Below are 22127 nucleotides of genomic sequence, written 5' to 3' on the forward strand. Positions count from 1 at the left end.
TGGGATTTGAGTGTTCCTGGTGGCAGAGAGAGAGAAAGGTACAGGGTAGGGCAGAATAGAAACTGTTCAGGAAATTATAAGAAGCTCCACTGGCTCAGGAATAGGAGATGAAGCTTTTAGAGAGGTAGGTTGGAGCTAAGTCTTAGACAAGCTTAAATCTCAACTAAAGACTTGGCCTCCTAAATAAAGTCTGAGTCTTTCATGATTTTTTAGCAGCTGAGGGTCTGTTGAAGATAAATACTAGAGTGATTGGCTGGCAGCATAACTTGGACTAAATTTAATATCTCTTTACTACCATTTGGGGGGGGGGGTTGGAAATCTATATTAACTCAAGAATAACATGGTGATAACTCAAGTAAGAGCACAGATTTTGAGCTAGTCCTGACTATCTGACTTCTACCTACCATGGAAACTTGAGTAGTGATTTAACCTTTCTAGGCCTCAGTTTCTCAATCTACAAAATAGATCTAACAGCACTGATTATGGAGAAGGCAATGGCAACCCAGTCCAGTACTCTTGCCTGGAAAATTCCATGGACGGAGGAGCCTGATAGGCTGTAGTCCATGGGGTCGCTAAGAGTCGGACATGACTAAGCGACTTCACTTTCACTTTTCACTTTCACTTTTCACTTTCATGCATTGGATCAGGAAATGGCAACCCACTCCAGTGTTCTTGCCTGGAGAATCCCAGGGACAGGGGAGCCTGGTGGGCTGCCGTCTGTGGGGTCCCACAGAGTCAGACACGACTGAAGTGACTTAGCAGCAGCAGCACTGATTACATCAAAGTCTGCTGTGTGAATGAATGACAACACATGTCTTGAATTTGTCACAGGACCAACACATAGGAGTGAGCATTTATTGAATGCTATCATTATCGTTATCAACGCTATCATTGATAGTAACATTATCAATGTTACTATCATTGTCTTTCCCTAAGAAGACTTTAAGTGGCATGTTTTTGGAGTGTTCCAGGATTCCCTTGCTTTTGTCTAACAGTGAGAGGTCTTTCTTCCATGAGACCAGTGTCTTTGTCTTATTTCCAGTGCTTAGAACAGTGCTTCAGATAATTTGTTGAATGGATGTTCCAGGACATGAGAATGTGATCGTTTCTGTTGGGTCAGTTGTGTCTGGTGTGCCTTTGTCATCACTGTCTGTATCTCCTAAGTCTTCTTGGGCACCTGGCACTAATCCAAGGTATGAGGACATCATACCTGTTCTTAGATCATTCAAGAGCAAGATCTAGATTCTGCTTCCTGAGGGCTAGAGTGATTATGCATTCTTACTTTGGTTCTATCACTTCAGAGTTAAACAGACTGCTTGCTTTCCTCCCTCCTAACTGCCTGTCTTCAGCCAGTTGCATGGTGCGAAAGAAGGAAAAACAGCCGGTGAAATTTCAGTGGTCTTTCTAGAAGGAGCAAAATAAGGAGTTGAAATAATAGCAAATATATTGGCTGCTGGCTATATTCTTCACAATGTGCCTTTTATGTCTGATTTCACATAATCATCACTGTAATTCTGAAAGGTAGATGCCATTATCCTGTTTTACAGATGAGGAAATTGAGGCACTAAAGTTAAGTAACTTGGCACGACTGCATAGTCAGCACATGAGGCAACCAGGATTTCAACTCAGACAGTCATATTGCCTCCCTGCAAACCCAGACCCTTCTGATTTGTTATACCAAAATGAGTAGAACATGTTGAAATCCATTCAAAACTGAGGAACTAGAAAGGAATAACTTATTTTACCTTAAAGCAAAGGCCAGGGTGAGACATATGACTGACAGGCTAGGAAACTTAGTTAAAGTGACACTTCAGGTGAATCTGTGGGTTGAGGCGGCCAGCTTGGACTTGCCATAAATTGACCTCATATATTAATAGAATCAGCTCCTTGTCTGATCACTGGCACTCATCACATCACCATCAGGAAAGCAGGCGAGGGTCTGTACAGGCTGCAGAAGTCAAACCACACAGAGGAGAACCTGCAATCCTACAGGGTCCATTAATAACCCCGTTTGTCCAAAGAGCTCTGGACATCATTTAATCATTCCTGTCCTGCTCACAGCATTCCACGGCTTCATTTCTGTGGCAGGAGACAGTGTCTCTTGTTAAAAATAAGACTTGGAGGGAGACCATACACAGGCATCCAGCTTCATGACTTTAAAATTCTAACTGCAGCCTTTAACTTCAAAGCTGGAGATGGTTCAGAAGTCCAAGACCTCAATAAATTGGGTTGGAAAAAGGCCTATTGTTTTGGGATTATTCTCAACAAAATAGAGGTAAGTTTCAAAAGAACTGACAAAACATGAAGGACAAGATTAGTTCAGTGCACATTAAATTTATGAGTCGTTTCAGGTAGTAGGCTTCTTATGGGGTGGATAGGGTGTGGGTTGTTTTGTTGTTTTTTTTTCAGTGCCAGGCTTATATATATTATTTTATTTCATTCTTGCAAGAACCCTACATGGTCAATATTCTCCAACTTTCAGAGAAGGATGCTGTAGCTCAGAGAGGGTCAATAAGAACTGAGCCAAGGGCAGAAGCGATTCTACCTCGGGCAGGACGGAGCCACAGTCTTTCTATCCCCCTGCACCGTGCATCAGAGGAGCACTTGGCCCTTTGAGACCTTTAAAGGTGCTTTATCAGAATTTTTCTAAAACCTGGAACTCAGTATAGACTTGACTGTTTTCTATGGAGTTGCTGCTGCTAAGTCGCTTCAGTCGTGTCCAATTCTGTGCGACCTCATAGACAGCAGCCCACTGGGCTCCCCCGTCCTGGGATTCTCTTGGCAAGAATACTGCAGTGGGTTGCCATTTCCTTCTCCAGTCTGGAGCAGTGGTTCTCAGATTTAAACATGCAGCAGAATCCTTGGAGGGCTCCTGAGAACATGGATGGCAGGACCCCACCCCCAGAGCTTCTGATTCCCTGGGTGGGGGAATGCGCCCATTCTCTGGGCCGAGAATGCGTATTTCTAGCAAGTGACAAGGTATTGCCAATGGTTCAGGTCTGGGGATCACAGATGGAGCGAGCAGCCGGGTGACTTGCCACAGAGTGGACTTGCCACTTATGGTAACCTTGTGGCCTCTGTAGCGTATCTCCTTGTTGATGAACCATGGGCTAGATTCTGGATGAAAAAAGCACCAGGACAGTGATGGCTCCGTCCATATACATGTGTGTAGTATTAGTGTATGATCCGGGAGGTGGGGGGAAGGTGCTTTGACCCAAACCACCGTTTTTCCCCTGCATGTATAGTGTTTTTCAGCTTCTGTAAAATTCTTAAAGCAGAGAGTCTAAAGGATACATCTTTTGAAATAACCACATAATCAGGGGGGCTGGGGTGCCTAAGTCAGTCTTAATGCCAACTTCCTCACATAAGGTCACATAGGCCCTGGTGGTGGTTTAGTTGCTAAGTCGTGTCCGACTCGTGACCCCATGGACTGTAGCCTGCCAGGCTCCTCTGACCATGGCATTCTCCAGGCAAGAATACTGGGGTGGGTTGCCATTTCCTTTTCCAGGGGAATCTTCCCAACCCAGGAATCGAACCTGGGTCTCCAGCATTGCAGACAGATTCTTTACTGACTGAACTATGAGGGAAGCCCCTGGTGTGGGCACTAAACTTCACAGAACTGACTCTCCATCAGAATTGCTGCAGGAGCTTTTAGCATTCCTCATGGGCCCCTGGGTGGCTTCTTATATTTGTGACATCTAAACTCTTATCAAATGTTATTAATTTCTTTCACAGAAAGGGCATTTGAAGCACTATGTATTTTTTGGTGAATGGTGTGAACCCAATCTGATTTGATGACATATTAGTTATATCCTACTATGCTCAGTGACAGATTAAATGAGTTAATTTTTTTAATTGTAGACATTGGCTATGCCTCTTGCCCATGTTTTCTAAGATAATGTCATTAAAAATTGACCTAGCGAAACCTGAATGCAGGAGAGATGGCTAAGTTACAGAAGCTGTTTTTCAGAACCACCAATATGTGTGATTCGTGTTTTGGGTCAGCTGGGTTACCTATTAAAAAGAACAGTAAAGGCACAGGATGTTGGATGGTGGACCAATGGATGCAGAATTGCCTTGCTTCAGCAGCACAGACTAAAACTCCGAAAATAAGGTTCTTGGCCATCAACAGGACTGATGCCAAAGAAAGCTTCAGCTCAACACATAATCTCACCTATGGGTACCCTTGATTTCAAAATCCCAGTAGCTAAACTCCTTAAAAATCCACCTCCTTTTGTTTCCCAGAGCCTCCGTCCCCCTTTATTAATCAGAGCCTTCTCTGTGCCTCCTGAAGCAGGGGCCCTGTGTCCTCAGTGAGTCACTCTCTAGTTGTTCATCTGGGTGGAGCCTCTTTGGAGACTTGGGGTTAGTCTTTAAAGTTTTAAAGACTTTTCTAGCAGCCTGTGAGGATAATCTGGTGAAAGCTTTGCATGCCTAAAAGAGATGAGACAGCTGAGCGGAAAGACATACCCCAGAGTATTTCCATTGGTATATATTGGGTGTTGGCATCATTGGTGGTTTTAATTTTCTTTTTATCTGTTTAGTAAATGTTCATTATGGAAGAAAGAATACAGGAACTTTTTTTTCTTAAAAAAATGTCATAAATGTTGTTACCTTTCTTCTAATCTCTCATTGATGGTAGCATCATTTAATAGACTTGGCATCCTTAGGCCAGTGTTATGAAGGAGGGATGCACTCAGACACACTACCTTATGGTCCCTTTGTAATTAGACTAGATAGCTCTCCTGCTATTAGCAAGATCAAGTCCATGAAAAAACTTTTTAATGAAGCATAAATTTCCTACCAATGTGAAAAGCCCACCTGTTTTATATTAGTAGCAATTAAAATGTTGTCATTTAAGCGCAGCAGTTATTACCATGGCAACTGCGTGTTAAGATTGTTTTTCCATCCCTTGAAGAATGGCCAAGGAGATGTGTGCCTTTTTAAACTGCTACGTTTTTCATTGCTCTCCTTTTATCTGTATTTTCTCAAGGTTACTCTGGAAGACCAAACAATGCTGCTAGTCATAAAGCTGACTTGCTCTGGTCTTAGCAGGTTGCCTGATTTAGTGGGACTGGAAAGACTTAGAGGCTTTTAGCACAGGGAGAGCCAGATGTGAGGTCGGCCTCCCCCATCTCCTTGTTCCTTCCCATCAACCCCATCGTTCCACCTCTGGAGCTGGCGGCTGCGGCTCTCAGGGCCAGCAGAAATGCCTTTCTGAGGGTCGGGGATCCTCCCCAAGGAGACAGCAGCCACCACAGGGACCGTGAGCCTCAGGAGCCTGGTGTCCAGCAGCAGATAGGTCCGGTGTCTGAGTGGTGGAGGTCACCCTGCACAGCCAGGCATGTGGACACAAGTTAGACGCTGCATTTGAGGGAACTATTTCCAAATCTGTACCCCTCATTTCACTGGTTTAGAATGTGTTTGCTGTGTTCAAGTGGGGATGAAATAATGACTAAATGTTGGGCTTTAGGGATCCATGAAAAATGATTGATACCATTGAGTCTCCCAATAAGGCTGAGACTGAGCCTAAAAGGGGCTTGGACACAAATCAGTGGTGCTCCACCAAGCAGAGCCACTCAGGATCACATCAAGAACCATGAATAGGGATGTGGAGGAATTTTCAAATCCTCACATTATGGTAAACCTTAGGGGAACTAGCAAAGAAAACTGCAGAATTTCTTCCTCTGCAAATCTTGAACTCCTTTTGTACAACAAGATAGTTGTTTGTTTGTTTGTTTTTGCAAAAAAGCAAAGAAATGGACTAAATAAATTCTCTGCTCCTCCTAAGCCAGGATGCACAGGACTAAAAAGGCAAGGCAGAAAATCTCCTGGGGCAATTTCTCCTTTAGGAGAAAGCCATTCCCGTTGGACCTGGGGGCTTCAGATTACACCCTTGCTTTTAAACCTGAAACAGAGACATTTAATTTGATGAGAACAGAAATCCTCCTTTCGAGCGCCCCAAATTAAATGTTTCTTCCCTGGGTTTATAGCACTTCATAAATAACCCATAGATAACACAGGGACTTTCTTCCCTGGCATTGCAATCCTGTAGCGTCAGAACAAAGACTGTGTGTGTGAGAGACAGGCAGGGGCTGGAGATGTTTGTTTACTGGAAGGGAGAAAACTAAGATTTAAAAATTGCAGTTAGCGGAGTCGCAGGTCACTTGCTCGCCTCTGGGCACTGTTCTGTGGTGGCCGGCGAGGCAAGCCCCTGGGAGCCTGCGGGAGGGCGGCCTGGGGAAGATGCAGAACCAGTGAATGGAGAGGCCGCCGTGCGGGGGAGGGGCCGCCTCGTCCCCGGGAGGTGGAGGTGCAGCCGGGAACTTGGAGGTTTCGCTCAACCTAAGGAATGATTTTTTCTCATCAACAGTAAGTGCCATTTCGATCATCCGCTCTGCATCTGGGAGGGGCGGCTGCTGTCTCTGGGTGTCTCTCTCGCGCTCCCATGTTCGTTACAATAGAAATGACCGATGAGATGGTGGCTGCGGAGTGTGTGTGCTCGGCCATCGGGGGATGGGTTCTTTCCACTGTCAGCATGCCGTGCGGTGTCTGCAGCCAGCCTTTGACAAGCTGGGCAAGAGAAGTGATTATGCTGTGGGGAAAATGGAAGTCCTCGGGTTCAAAGAGAGGATTAGCTCAAATGTGATGTCCCTGCCCTCAAATCAGGGCTTCAGGATCTTGGAGTAATTGATTATCTTACTACAGGGCTGGTTAGTTGTTTACAAAGATGCAATTATGCAGAATTCATACAATGTTTTTAGCAACTGACAGCTGCCCACGAGTCTGAGTGTCCGTTTTAGCACAAATTCGGATATTCAACCATCTCAGTTTTCCTTTTTAAGTTATGCAGTCCGCATTGGCATGGGAATTTTTCTAGCTAATGCTGATCCAGGACCTTAATCATTTAACTGTAGACCCTTTTGCATGGAGAAAATAGGGCTGCAATGTAAACTCTTCCATATACATGAATTTGATATTTAAAGCTTCCCTCACACATTAAGACTTATGCCTGACTCATGAAGTGATATTTAGTTACCTGGCTTAATTTTTATTTTTGAGAGAGAACAGGGTTCATAGGTATTAAATTCCCATCCATCACTAGATGGAAAACTTTATTCATCTTGATTATTTTCTGCATTTCTACCCACAAGCCCCACAAAAGAACTTCTAAAATGTATACTCTTTGGCAAACTTCTTATTTTGTTTGGTATTATATAAAAATGTGTTAACTTTATTCAGGTCTTCTAATAGTTCATATAGGTGAAAAACTTCCTCTTTGCACTTAAATATTTTGGTTTTCTAGTCCTTAGAACTGGAATTCAGCTCAGGGAATTGTGTTTATTTTTTCCAGAGAAACATGATTTGTTGAAATATATGTGTGATTAGTATTAGTCAAGCGCATCTGGGATGAACCATGGGCCAGTGCCGAGATGGTGAGCTACTTAAGCTGCCTGGGTGGTTGATGCAGTCCAGAATTGTGCTTGCTTCCCTGTGCCAACAGTCTGCTCTCTGAATGGATTTCCTTGTTCCCAATATTAACTCGAGATTTAAAATTTTCCAAGAGCAAAATTAACAAGGCCTAACTAGGAGGTTGGTTGCCTGGGTTGGCAAATGACGTGTACTTCCTGACCTGGGAAAGGTGATGATTAGATAATTATATTAGTGTCTCCACAGAATAGAACCATACAGACTAAGCAGTGCATCTGACGGTTCTCCGAGTAAGTCTTAGTATGATAGTATGAGGAACAACATTCATTTATACCACTGGGCATTTGGGGATATTTCGCATTTGGGGACATTTGGTCAGAGGTTGGGACATAGAAGCAGGTTAAGTCCTGACTGATAGGATGTTTTGTAGCTTCTTTTCCTTTCCCTCCCACCCTCTCCCTTCCTCTTTTTTTTTTTTTTTTTGCCCCAAGCAAGCATGTGATGTATAAGCTTGGAGTTCTTAGCATGTCTAATATAGAACCAAGGTCTAGGAGCGTGTGTGACTCGTAGAATACCAGCAAATTGTCTGTGTCTGGATGGCTTGAAGGTGCTCTGATCTTTACCTCTTTCCTTTAAAATGTATTATGACCATCTCATTTATGAAAAACACAAGTTTGAAGGGATGTGTGAATGTCACTTGCTCATTCAGAAGATATTTATTGAGCAGCTCCTATATTGTATTATAATGTCAAATTAGATCATGACCCCTGGGAATAAGTTATCTTGGAATCCTCAGGATCTTCACAGGACCCCAGACAAAGTCAGTGGTTAAAGTTTATTGAAAGGAAATCATGAAGGGGCAAAGTGGGCACTCAAAATGCAGCATTTAGTAGGTGGGTTCCTACCCCCCATTGTGTCCTGAAGCCTGGTCATATTCCCTGACAGCGATGAAAACTATCCTGTACCCCCACGCATGTGCACATTATCATGTGTAGGTTTATACGAGCCATCACAAAAAAAGCGCTTAGGAACAGCAGTTCTGGCCAGATTGCCCAGGTTGACATCCTTCCTCTGCCATTGAATGAGTATGTTACCATGGCAAATTCTTTAACCTCATTGCCTCAGTTACCTCATCTGTCAAATGGGCATGATTCTATACTGATTTCACAGCACTGTTGTAAGGATTAAATGAGTTAACTACTATATATAAAGCACAACAAGCCTGACACATGTAGATGTCGGCATTTCTGTAGATGTTCCATTTTAGTAATATAGTTTGTGAACTATAAAGCATGCCCATTGTAAGAATGGGATAACAGAGAAAGTCTAGTATTTTATTCCCACACCTAACTAGTTTGGACACCAATGGGCCTGAGCCCCATATTTTGGGCACCACTGGCCTGGAGTACCATAGTCCTGGGGGTGCCAAGCTAATTTTGCATCCACCTTGCCATATTCCCCCCTCTACTTGTTGCACACCTCACCCTTAACAGAATTCAGGATCACTGTATCTTGCTCTTTTTGCTCCTAGGTTATTTCGTTACTTGTTAGCTTTCTTCATTTAAAAAGTTGTATTCTAACCCTTTTCTTTCAAAATAAAGAAACTGAGATCCTTATGATGGAATGGGGTCAGGTGCTGGGTGAAGCAGTGCGGGCTGCCATTCTGGGAGAAGAGAAGGGGACGGATGGGGAAGCAGGGCGCTGTGCAGAGGTGCTGGCCTGAGCACCTCTCCCCACATACAGGGAGCTCTCAGGGCCGCGCTTCTCTGGCCCCTTGCAAACTACATGGGAGACTTTGTCCCATGGGGCCTGGGGTTCCCAACTGCTCTGGCATTGTCTGGAGTGTTCTTTCTGTTCCTCAGGCAGTCAGGGTGATAAGACATTGGGGTGAGGAGGGTCTAACTCTAAAGTCAGGGGAATAAAGGAAGGATCTAGGTTACAGCTGGCCTGGCCTAGATCCAGGCCTGGCCCCAGATTCCATTGCTTCCTTTTTAATAAATCATCTTATGGCTTTAAAGGAAATTTCTTGTGGTATTTGCAGTAAGAATGTAATTTGGAAAATCTACCTTCTTCAGATGATCACAACCACAATTTCTGGGCATTTATCTCTGTCAGGCACTGTGCCTTTCATGTATTTGTATCTCATTCTGTCCTCTCAGCCACCCCATGGAGGAAGGTTCCACTGTTCACACCGTTTTACACATGAGATTAAACAGAGCCAGGGCTCATACCCAGACCCTTAACACAAAGTGTGTGCTCTTCATCACCAGGCTCCTTGGACTCCTTCCAAGCTTGCGCTCCTCATGGCACTACGAGGATAAAATATTTATAAAAGGACCGTGTGAGGGCTGGTGCCATATAAATGAGGCCTTATTGTAGCAGTGTGTGATCCCAGTCATCAGTCATAAGAGCTGAGTGAGCATAGTGAGTGCTTGCTTTATGCCAGAGGTTTACATGCATCCCCCTGTTTGTCTCAGAAACCCCTACAAGGTCGATAATTTGCTGGTTAACAAGGAAACTGGGAATCAGGAAGGTTAGGTCCCTTGCTGGGTACACAGCTTATAGATGGTACAGTGGGGCTCAGACCGGGGTCTGCTCACTCCAGGGCTCTGGCCTGCATGTTGCCCAGATGCTACCACCTTCCTGAGGCTGAGGGGACCTGAGAGTCATGCTGGAGGTGAGGGCCTGAGGTAGAAGGATTTTCCCTAAATTGTAAAACTAACTGGAAATAGAACTGAAGCTAGAAATCATTCCCCAAGGTTGATTGGGCTTCCCTGGTGGCCCAAATGGTAAAGAATCTACCTGCAGTGTGGGAGACCAGGATTCAATCCCTGAATCAGGAAGATGCCCTGGAGAGGGAAATGGCTACCCACTCCAATTCTCCACTTCTTGCCTGGAGAACCCCATGGACAGAGGAGCCTGGCGGGCTACAGTCCGTGGAGTCACAAAGAGTCAGACATGACCGAGCAACTAACACACACACACAAGGTTGACTTTGTCAGTAGTGTGCAAAAAAGAACATAATAATAAAAAAACAACTCTCTGGTAATACGTAACTCTATGGTTTTACTAGATAGTCACATGAACTAGAGGTGCTCATACATATTTATTCATTCAGGAAATGTTTGTAAACACCTCCTGGCCACTAGTTGGTCTGAGGGTGTGCGGTGCACGCAGAGGGGGCCGCATGCCACCTGGCTGCTGTGGACTCTGTCTGGATGGGCACAGCGAATGAGGGATGTGAACACACTTAATGCCGGAGACCCCCAGGGCTGTGGGAGCACATGGGTGAGAAGCCCCCAGCTCATCTCAGAACAGCAGTAGAAGCTACGGGAGAAGGAAAGGGGAGCTGGTTTGTGGAGGGCAGGGCTGGAGGCAGACAGGACACGGACCACTTGAGGAATTGAAAGGGTCAAGGTTTTAAACTGATATGTCAGGGTAGGCGAGGACCGTGGAAGGGTTTGAATGAGGATCGGACGCTGTATGCTTCAGCTACAGAACCAGAAGCTGGTAGGAGGGTGAGGGGGCAGCAGGAAGCTGTTCACAAGCAGTCAAGGAAGAGATGCTGGTGGCTGGGGCGGGCGGGGCACTTCCTGTGAGTTACAGTCAGTGCCCCAGTTTCTCTTTCCAGCACCGTGGGATGCAGTTCTGATAGCCTCGTAACGTGAGTATCAGTAAGTGGGAACTTTCCATTGTTGCCATTACCTCAAGTCTCTGGGATTAAAAAAGCCCACAGATTACCAGAGCAAGCCTTCACTTGCTCTGCTTGAGGATTTTCACATTGTCTGTGGGGATCTATATGGAGATCATTTTCCCTCAGCCCCTGCATCACTCCCCCTTGACAGCACTTTGACATGCCCGTGAGCTCTCTGTGTATGCTGATGCCAAGCGTGTTAGTTCAAGTCTACTCCATGCCGAGCCAGGTGGATTGATTGGGTTAAATGGAGCTAGAACCGTGCTTGCTGACGACGTGTCCACCCCTCCCTTCTTGGCTCAGCTTTCCCATGACGGGCTGGTTCCTTGTGTGCAACACTGCCAGCGCCTCAGGCTGGATGTGGTGGGGTTTAGGACATGCTCTGTGCTGACTCAAGGAGAGGGTCTCATGAGAGGCATCTAGGGCCAGAGACCCCCAGTAAGACAGGTGTGTAACATCTTTACCTGTCATGGAAGGTCCCTGACTGCTGTGCCCTTGGTGATACCCAAGACCAAAACTGGACAGAAGTCACGTGTGGTGATGTTAAGATGGAAAGAAAGAAATGGCATCTCCTGACTCCTCTGAAGCCCCGGAAAGATGTACTAGGTCTCAGGGGACCCCACCTTGGGAACGATAGGATTTTACATCTTAATCCATTTAAAAATCAACTGCAACAGCAGTTTTGTAAATTGTCCCATATTCTGTGAAAACTTGTATCTGGTGACATGAGCATTGTCCCTGCTATAAAATCAGTAGCCAATGATGATTCCATTTTACTCTTCAACACGCTTGTGGGTGCATTTTTCTCACCGCTAAACATTGTGCTTTTGTTTTCCGTCTCTCTTTTTTTTTCCCCTGCAAATATATTTAGGGTGAAGAAGTTGAAGGAGACCTTTGCTTTTATTCAGCAGTTAGACAAAAACATGAGCAACCTTCGCACCTGGTTGGCTCGGATCGAGTCTGAGCTTTCTAAGCCCGTGGTTTATGATGTCTGTGACGATCAAGAGATCCAGAAGAGGCTTGCTGAGCAGCAGGTGGGGAAGTGTGGAATGGGTTTTTGTCAGGGCCCACTCACTCAGACCTGTCTCACGCTGGCTGTGTGTTTTAGTGGGTTCACATCCATAGTATTGGTTTGTTTCTTCCAGAGAAAGCTGACCACCTGTCTGTGTCCCTGGGGGTGTGAGGCATCTGTCTCTTACACGCACACCCCACCATTCGTGTGGCTTCTTGTGAAATATTTTGAAAGATGCAGACCTTAATTGTAGTGATAAATAAGGGTTTTTTAATTTTGTATTTTCCTTAACTTTGATCTTTGTCTTTTGGTAACATAGTTTTGGCAATGACTTGAAAGAAAAATAATTTTCCAACCAAAGAAGGTCTTCATGGGACAATACTTGGGTCTGATAGAGTTTCAAAAAAAATGGGAGGCTCGAGGGGTGGGGAATACAGAGGACCCATAGCGGAGGAAGCCTCTCCTGTGGATGTTCTGTACATTTCTGCCATCGGTTCTGTCGCCTCTTAGCCAACCTTGGAAATCCCACAGTTTGAACACCATTGAGTCCTGCCCCCTTACCTGGTGGGTACTCTTTGGTCTCACTGACTTGTCAAATCCACTCTCCTGCCCTCTAAGGGCTCATGTTCAGAAACTCACTCTCATATGCAGTGCCCAAGCTTCTCTTTATTTTTAAAATAGCTAAGTTTATGTTAGTTTAGTAGCTTTCCTTCTCTTGTTTTTCTTAGCCCTGTGAACACATTCGGTTTTAACCATATAAAGCAATATGGTCACCATCAAGTTCACAGACTTGTATATTTTCTTCCTATTTCCTCCAAAGCCTTGGTGTTTGTTTGTAACTCACCAGGCAGGGGTGATTCACCCACATATCACAGCTGCTTGGGGGGCTAAACCTTTTTCATCAGATTATCATCGAGGCCAGAAGGCCACCCCTTGATGATAAATTCTCTTGAGTTCAGGTCAACATTTCATGCTCCCCTGAAATAGAGCTAACTATTTGATAATACTCACAACTTAGATCTTTATTTAATCCTATTACATTTTACTGTTTGAATAATGCCTATTCTCTGATTTTTAAACTAATATGATTTAGCAATGCTCCTAAGTAAAAATACTGGTTTTTCCACTTAGTCTCAGAAATTTAAGTATATCTTTTCCACTGAGGTCGTCTATATTCCATCTTTCTTTTGTGGAGAAATGAATATTGATATAACCACCATGTTAATGGACACTGCAGAGATTTTCATTCCTTTTCAGTATAGTCACAGCTACTAAATATTATCAGCTTTAATTACAAGATTTACCCATTAGGTTGGATTTCTTTGAATAGTCTCTTCATAGACAGGCCTTATATATAACCATTTACCCTGACTGGTGAGCTTTTTCGGGTAAATAGAACCAAAGCTGACATTTTTCCCCTTGAAGAATGACTGGCTAAATTTGGCAGGTGCTGATTATATAAATGTGTTAACATTTTATAAATCTGACGTGTGACAAACATCATTAAATTGCAGGGAATTTATTCCCAAAAGTGTATAATTTGGAGCAGCTGCCATTCTCTTGGCCATGTTTGTTCCTGTATACTGAAATGGTATATAATTTTAATCTGGCTGATTTGAAGTTTTCCTCTTCATAGAACTTAGAATCACCATCATGGAATTCTTATCCCTTGGTTATAAAGCAAATTATGGAGTTAGTGTTCAGGATCACATTGCTGTAAAGAAGTCAGATATTGTATTAATTTTCTATTACACTGTCACAGATTACTACTGATTGAGAAGGTTAATGCACATGTATCATCTTGTAGTTCTGGAGGTCAGAAATCTGGCACAGGGCTGAGGTCAAGGTGTTGCCAGGGCTGCATTCCTTTCTGGAGGTTCGAGTGTTAGTGTTCACTAACTCAGTCGTGTCCAACTCTTTGTGACCCCATGGACTGCAGCCGCCATGGACTGCAGCCAGGCTCCTCTGTCCGTGGAACTCTCTGGGGATCGAACCCAGGTTTCCTGCATTGCAGGCAGGTTTTACTTTCTGAGCTACCAAGGGAAGTTCTAGGGGAGGATCCGTGTGTTTGCCTTGAGTTCCTAGACGCTGCCCACATTTCTTGGTCCGTGCCTCCCTCCTCCATCTTCAAAGCCAGCAACTTAGCCTCTCTCTCTGCCTTTCTCCCTCCAATTGTCTCTACTACTTTTAAGGACCCTTGAGATTCCATTAGACCCACACAGAGAATCCAGGATAATCTCCCTGTTTTAAGGTTGATTGGCACCCTTAATTCTCTTTGCCGTGTAACCTAGCATAGCTACAGTTCTGGGGATAAGAACCTGGTTCTTAAAATGCCGATATTCTGCCTACCACAGATGTCCTGAGGAAACCTTTAGTATTCTTATTTAAAATAAAAAAAAATTATAACTTAACCTAGACTTTAAATGCTCCACCAAAACCAAAAAATGTGTCACACACAAAAAAGTATGGGCCATTAGAAAAAAACTTTACCTGTGTCGCTGCCACTAATTTCAATATAACAAATTGCTTGATTACTTCCAGAAATAAGACCCAAGCTTGAGATCACCTAGTCCTACCTTCTGCAGAAGCCCTCAGGCCCCCAAAGTGATTAAGAGCCGTGAGGTCCCTGGACCCTCACTGTAATGTCCTTGGGAGCCTGGTGCAGAAAGGCTCAGACCTTACAGAAGTCTTTTTGCTTCTCTTCTTTATGAGAAACGCTTTAGGTAGTAAGGGTTGTGTTGTTATTCCTGTAGAATATGTATCATCTTCAAAATGCAGAGGAAGCAATGGCCACCTCTGTGACATTTTTAAACCATGAACCACTTCCACTATGTCTTCAGCATTCCTCTCCAGTTTCCTTCGGCTTCTTGGTTCTCTGTGGAGGTGCCTGGTGGTGGCCGGGGGCGTTAATTATCCTGCACCCTGTAATTCCCAGCAGTCCCCTCCCCAAGTGGGTCATGTCAGCCTTCTGCAAAGCCCCCAAACCACTCCCAAGACCACCCTGCTGGACTTGCTTGACACCCCCAGCGCCTCCCAAGAGACAGTCTGGAGCCACTACTTGGGGTCCCATAACACACCCCGTGACTTTTGCCCTCTCACCCTGGTTTTCCTGATTTCTGCTCTTTATTTCATCTTTTTCTGGTTGCACGTGTATTCTCGCTCTTCCCAGCTGCATTCTCGTCCCTAGCTTCCTGCCTCCCCCATCTGCCTTAGCCGTTTTGCAGCTCTAGTGCTCTGTGCCACCTGCTCAGGAACAGAAACACAAAGCAAACAGGCGCCCGTGTTTCCAGAATTGTTGGCAAAAGTCTTTCACGTGGCTTTAGGATGTTTCTTAGGTTAGATTCATCTCTGCATTTGAACAATTTTGAAACCAGGGGCCTCACCACAGGTGCTAGTCGTGGGATATCTCAGTTTGCAAAATGTCACTTGTCTCGGACTTCACTGGTTTGTGTTTTAAAATAGAGTCCACTATTTATTTTATACTTTACAAGATGACTAGTTCACACTACAGTTGGCCATTTTGTGGTGTTTTAGAAGTTTGGGAAATTTTAGAAAACTTGGGGCTCCTTTTTTGCCGAGATGTTCATGGTCTTTTATAAAGCATCGGACAGCCCGTTTCTTGCCATCATTCACCCTTTATATTACCCAGTTTTCTTCAGCTGTTTCATTCAGTATAAGCTGAGTAGAAAATGTAGAGTAACTGCAAAGAGGCTATTAAAATACATGGCATTTATGTTTATCCATAGACTAGACTTTCTCAGTGCTTTTCAGTCAAATCCTACCAAGCAAGGTCAGGGGCAGGTACCATTTTTGAAAGGTAATTGTCAGTATTATTCATTTAGCACCAGCATTAAGATTCCTTATCTGGCAAAACAGTTAAAAGGGACTTATCAAAATCCCTTATCAAGCTGCAAATTTTAAGAAAGCCTGTGGCAATTCTGTGAACTGGTGAGAATTCTTAAATCTGAAATTCTATTAAACCTAATAAAGCTAGTCTTCCACTGACCCCAAGATGACTGCCCCCATTACAGCATCTCAGACATTTGTCCTAGACTGCAGAGCTTAAAGAAAATCACCTGCGCATCTCTTTTCATAGAACATATGGTGACGAACTAAAAAAAAACATATTTTCTTCTGAATGTAACTTTGAGGTACCCATTGTTCATAAGTTAGGATCTGTGTTGAGAACTGCGTGATTTAAAACTTGATTTGAGTATTAGCATTTTGTTCCCACCTAGACACAGCATGAGACAAATGTGCATTTATCAGAAGAAGAGTAGGAAAACATTAGTCCTATCTAGTAATCCAGTCATAATCTCCAAAATTTTTAAATACTGAGATGACCTGGAAGAAACTTCAGGCTGCCTTTCTGTAGACAATGGTAGACACTGTTTATAAAATAATCCCTCTTAAAATGAACTTTGTTGAATCCAGGGAACTTTCTGTTGAATCCAGCAGTTTATTTCACTTTGTCTATTTCACAGTGTAGTTTGGGTAGTAAGATGAGTGGCGTGGCCTCATGTCACTTATCACGGAGTTTGGATACAGGAGAGGACTAACTCGTCCAGAATAACAAGACAAACAGGCTGCTCACCTCGCCCTCGCCCAGCCCTGCCCCGTGTGCAGAAGCAGTACTCCCTGGGTGATAACTGAAAATGCTATGCTTATTCTTAAACAAGGTTTCCAGCGACCATGAGCTTTCTCTTGGTGAGCCTTCATTTTCCTGAATCAGCAGTGCTCTCCCCATCATGGGACAAGACCCCAGAGACCCCGCCCCCACCCCTATGAGTTAGAGGGCAAAGTCTCTAGCCCAAATTCTCCCCTTGGGCCCATGGAGCCCTAGGACGCGCCCGTGGGGAGGCTGTGGGCACCGTGCCACTGTGTGCACAATTTGGGGGTGGACTGTATGAAGATAGCACAGAACTCTTGGTAGAGTTAAGAATCCTGTGACCCGTAAAAGGTTAAGAGTTTGTGTTGCTGAAGTCTTAGGTCCTGTTCAAGACAGTTTTCCAAGGAAAACCTCCCGAAAGCCAAATCTAAACTGGAGGCCCTTGAGGTTGGATGGTGTGGAGTAGATCGAATGCCACCCCAAAGTCTGGGGTGGTGGGCTGTCAGGGAAGTGGACCCCCATTCCTTTGCCTCCTTCACCTAGTTCAATACCTTCATCCCCCGGTTGCCCACAGTTAGGCCTCCTGTCGGGTGCTGGAGCACAGGGGTTGCACAAAGGTGACTTGGCCTGTATTGCGGAGTCCCAGGTGGAAATGCACGCAGGACTGTGTCCCCTAGCCTGGAAGGAGGGGCTCCTTCGATGCCAGCCCTTCCACCGCCGCCGCCACCTCACAGTGCCTCCTCCTCTCCTGTTGTTGCAGGACCTGCAGCGAGACATTGAGCAGCACAGCGCAGGGGTGGAGTCTGTGTTTAACATCTGTGATGTCCTCCTGCACGACTCGGATGCCTGCGCCAACGAGACCGAGTGCGACTCCATCCAGCAGACCACCAGGAGCCTGGACAGACGCTGGAGGAACATCTGTGCCATGTCCATGGAGCGGCGGATGAAGTAAGGGCTGAGCTGCCCTGGGTGATTTAAGTGTGGTCCGCCCACTCCATGTTCCCATCTGACCTATGTAACAGTGCCCGTGTTCTGTTAGCTTCGCTGAGGGACGTGCTGAGTGCTGGCGGGGAAGGCTCAGTAGGTGTGGCCAGTCCTTATTAAAGAAATCATTCAAGGAAAGCATGATCAGGGTCATGTCTCTCCCTGGCTCTGCTGTGTCTTGGGTGTAACTGCGGGTTACACTGTACTGAAGTGTCCCAGATCTGTGTGGTGGAAGACGCCGGTCTCCTGTTGGGTGACCACTGTGAAGCTGGAGTTCAGAGAGGCCTGGTGTTCCCAGAAGGAGGGTTTCCTGACCACGAAGTGATGTCTCTGGTTATTTCCTGGAAGGGGTAGCAGAATCACCCCCACCACCCCCCCGACCCCCAGACTTTTAGTGCCAGTGCATGGGGCCAGGGCTGGAAGTGGGAGAAGAAGCTGTACGAAAGCTCTCATTGGAATAGGCAGCTTGCATTGAGTTCTTTCCTTCCATTAGAATTGAGGAGACGTGGAGGCTATGGCAGAAGTTTCTAGATGATTACTCCCGCTTTGAGGACTGGCTCAAGGCTGCCGAGAGGACAGCGGCCTGTCCGAATTCCTCCGAGGTGTTGTACACAGTTGCCAAAGAGGAGCTGAAGAGGTTTGAGGTAAAGACCCAACCACCCCCCGCCCCCCAGCGGCACCTTCCAGCCAGTGGTCCTGAGAACCAGGAACTCGCAGGGCTCGGGGATGGCTACAGGGTCTTCCCATGAGTGGCAGGCTTCCCCACCCCTAGTCAGGGCCGCCCAGTCTGTATCGGCTGCTCCAGCGACTTTGCAGGGCATTACTGATTCATGCTAACCACCCAGCCATGACCTTGAAAGGCTGTTCCCTGGTAGCATCAAAAGAATGAGTGAAGCTAGCGACTGCCTTTCCTTTGGTGATGGACACTTGAGGCAGGTGGCCTGGGGCCTGGAGTTGTGGCACTGACGGTCCCCGCCTGCTGCAGGCCTTCCAGCGGCAGATCCACGAGAGGCTGACGCAGCTGGAGCTCATCAACAAGCAGTACCGGCGGCTGGCCCGCGAGAACCGCACCGACACGGCCAGCAAACTGAAGCAGATGGTGCATGAGGGCAACCAGAGATGGGACAACCTCCAGAAGCGGGTCACGGCCGTCCTGCGGAGACTCAGAGTAACCCCCTCTACGTCACCGGGTCACTTGTAGATGCTGGGGGGTGTGGGAAGCTGATACTTGATATCAGTCAGGCTTGTAACAAAAGCAGCGGGTAGAAGGTGTCTCTTGAGGCCTAAGCTGTCTTAGCATTCTTCCCGCAGAGCCTTCCCCTTTGTCTAAGCCCAAAGCTGCCATGAGAGCTGCCAAAAAAAAATTTTTTTTAAAGAAGTCATTTGCTTCAGAATAGGTCTGAACCTGTTTATGGGATTTGTGTTACCAAATACATTGCTTTTTTCAGCTTCTGTCACCCCCAAGGGTGACACCCACACTGCCCAGGGTCTGGGGCACTGTCGTCACTGGGTCTGGTGAAGGTACCTCTTAATCTCGGAAGAGGCGCACTTTGCCGTCTGCCCATGTGTCCTGTTGGCTCTCGCACTGTGAGGGGATGGACAGAGCCCCCTCTGTGTTGGGGGTTGGGGACAGTGACTGTTCTCCCAATTTTAGAGCAACTGATGAACCTCAAATGTTGGGTTTGGTTCTGGGGTATAAACAGTCACCTTAGGGTTCTGTAACTCCTAAGACATCATATGTCAGCGCTTTGTGAGTCCAGGTGTAAACGGACAGGACCGGTGTGGGTGGTGGCTGAAGGAAGTAATTTTAATCCTTGATTCTATTCTCAAGGCTGAGCGCTGTTAAAGCCATTCTAAGAAAAGGCAAATCTGGGTGTGTGTTTTTTTGTTTTTTTTTTTAACCTTCTCAGGGAGAAGAAATTGGCTAGCTTTTCAGACACCCCCTTGTGTTAATTTATCTCCTGCTAATTTGACTGTGACCAGCAAAGGCTTCACTTGGCACAGTGTTTGTCTGAGAATCAGCTGCCTGTCTATGAGGTGGTAACCCGAGAGGCCTCCTGAATTGGAGGTGATAAATCTGGGTTTTTTCTTTGAGGAAAGACACTCGGAATTGTATCAGTGAAGGCAGATCGGGCACTAGTCCAGGTTCAACCCCGAGATGGGTACTTTTCCATCTTGAAAAAAGTTCCCATAGAAAGCTAACAGGTAGAAACAGGCAAATGCCTGGGCTGGACTCTTAAGGGGGTTCCTCAAAGGGCAGACTAGGAAAATCACTGACCTAGACTAGAGAATTGTAGAATTTCCATTGCTGAAAGAACCCTAGAGATCATGGTCAACATTCCCACACCTCACCTCATTTACCAGCAGACACTGAGACTCAGAGAAGTTAGGGGGCTTGTTGGTATAACAGCCAGGACCAGACCCCAGGCTCCTGACCCCACAGCGGTCCCCCTGCATGCTGAGTGGGCTTCTGGGGGTACCCCAGGCTCCCCTTCCCCTGTGCTGAAAGGGACCTTGCTGTCTGCCTGAACTCCTGTTCTGCCATCAACACAAATGTGACCTTCTCCCCCTTTTTGTAGCATTTCACCAACCAAAGGGAGGAATTTGAGGGGACCAGGGAGAGCATCCTGGTGTGGCTCACAGAGATGGACCTACAGCTGACCAATGTGGAGCACTTCTCAGAGAGCGATGCTGATGACAAGATGCGCCAGCTGAACGTAAGGCCTGCCTCCCTGGCTCCTCCCCACAGAGCGCACCCTGTGGAGAGCTGGCCAAGTACAGACTCCACCTGACACCCTAAGAGCAGATTCCAGAGCTGCCGGAGCAGCCAGACCGCATCCACCTGCGTCCTGCCAGGTTATCACGAGCAGGCATACCGTACCTTACAGTCCAGGGGTCATTGGAACGAGGCCCTTCGTTCTCTTTGTCATTTATAATCGTCCAAGGGGAGAACACTCCTGAGGTGCCAAAGAGGACTTCATTCATAAGATGCTGTTTCTCCAGCACTCAAGCCTGAGTACACCTGTGGGCTGAGGCAGGACGAAACTCTCCCTCAGGAGCGTGGGATGGACTGGGAGGTTGGGATTGACATACATACACTGTTGATAGTATGTCTAAAATAGGTAACTAGTGAGATCCTACTGTCTAGCGCAGGGAACTCAACCCAGTGCCCTGTGGTGACCTAAACGGGAAGGAAACCCAAAAAAGAAGGGATATGTGTATGCACATAACCGATTCACTTTGCTGTGAAGTGGAAACTAACACAACCTTGTAAAGCGACTATACTCCAATAAAAATATAAATAAATAAGTTAATAAAAAAGAAACAGTAGGACCAGGAACAGACACTTCTCACACCCAAAAGCAGTAAATGTCCGTTTGTGCCAGACCCTTAGAATTATTTTAATTGGAAAAGTCCGTGCCCAAAAGGGGAAAGAAAAAAATGTGTATGATCATTTTAAATTCTTAACTCATTATAGTCACTTAGTTCAAAATTGATGAAGCTAGAGTTTGAAATCCTTTCTTCTTCATCCTCTAAATAGGGTTTCCAGCAGGAGATTACGTTAAATACCAACAAGATTGATCAGCTCATCGTTTTTGGGGAGCAGCTCATTCAGAAGAGCGAGCCCCTGGACGCCGTGCTGATTGAGGACGAGCTGGAGGAGCTGCACCGCTACTGCCAGGAAGTGTTCGGCAGGGTCTCCCGGTTCCACCGGAGGCTCACCTCCCACGCGCCGGTAAGGGCACCGCCCCTCCCACAGGGGTTCTGGGCCACCCAAAGCTGATATTTGACTCCACTTTTTTAATACTTATTTATTTGGCTGCCCTGGGTCTGAGACGGGCACACAGGCTCTTTAGTTGCAGCATGTGGGGTCTAGTTCCCTGACCCCAGGGATCGAGCCCCGGGCCCCCTGCAGCAAGAGTGTGGAGTCTTAGCAACTGGACCACCATGGAGGTTCCTTGACTCCACTTTTAAAGACTGGGAAACTTACCATGTTACAGCTAACGATAGTTTGGTTTTTGTTTTAAAAAAAAAAAAAACCTGTGTTTTTGTTTTATTAAGTGTAGTTGCTGTACAATATTATATGTCACAGGTGTATGGTATAGTGATCCACAGTGTTTCAAAGTTATACTCCATTTATAGTTATTATAAAATATTGGCTGTATTCCCGTGTTGTACAGTGTATCCTTGAAGCTCGTTTTTACCTAATGGTGTGTACCTCGTACTCCCCCTACCCCGATGTTGCTACCCTCTGCTCACTAGTAGCCTCAGTACTCTGTGTCTGCGAGTCTGCTTCAAGAAGCTGAGTTGAAAAATGTTCTTTCCACTCTTACTAATATAGAACCATACTTACTGAGGAGCTGCTATTTCTCAGTGGAAAGGATGGCCCTCCTGCA

The 22127-nt window shown here is 45.9% G+C and overlaps 2 protein-coding genes across 19 annotated transcripts in view; one reads left to right on the forward strand and one right to left on the reverse strand.

The window, feature by feature from the left end:
* SYNE2 (spectrin repeat containing nuclear envelope protein 2) overlaps positions 1-22127 on the forward strand; it is a 326466-nt gene that overhangs the window by 291001 nt on the left and 13338 nt on the right. For 16 of the 18 annotated variants that reach the window (XM_061429086.1, XM_061429085.1, XM_061429088.1 and 13 more), the window contains 6 exons: positions 11997-12159; positions 17507-17694; positions 18224-18374; positions 18716-18898; positions 20310-20447; positions 21272-21466. In XM_061429086.1, the coding sequence (XP_061285070.1) occupies positions 11997-12159; positions 17507-17694; positions 18224-18374; positions 18716-18898; positions 20310-20447; positions 21272-21466 (1018 nt within the window). Of the gene's footprint in view, positions 1-5022; positions 6373-11005; positions 11096-11996; positions 12160-17506; positions 17695-18223; positions 18375-18715; positions 18899-20309; positions 20448-21271; positions 21467-22127 lie in introns of those variants that run through there. The other 2 variants (XM_061429101.1, XM_061429102.1) reach the window with 2 other exon arrangements.
* The window catches only part of ESR2 (estrogen receptor 2), a 92836-nt gene continuing 86508 nt past the window's right edge, over positions 15800-22127 (reverse strand). Inside the window, exon 10 of the mRNA XM_061429103.1 lies at positions 15800-19080. The gene's annotated coding sequence lies outside the window, so the exon portion shown is untranslated. The remainder of the gene's footprint in view (positions 19081-22127) is intronic.

This window comes from Bos javanicus, chromosome 10, assembly GCF_032452875.1.
Source record: "Bos javanicus breed banteng chromosome 10, ARS-OSU_banteng_1.0, whole genome shotgun sequence".
NCBI lineage: Eukaryota > Metazoa > Chordata > Mammalia > Artiodactyla > Bovidae > Bos > Bos javanicus.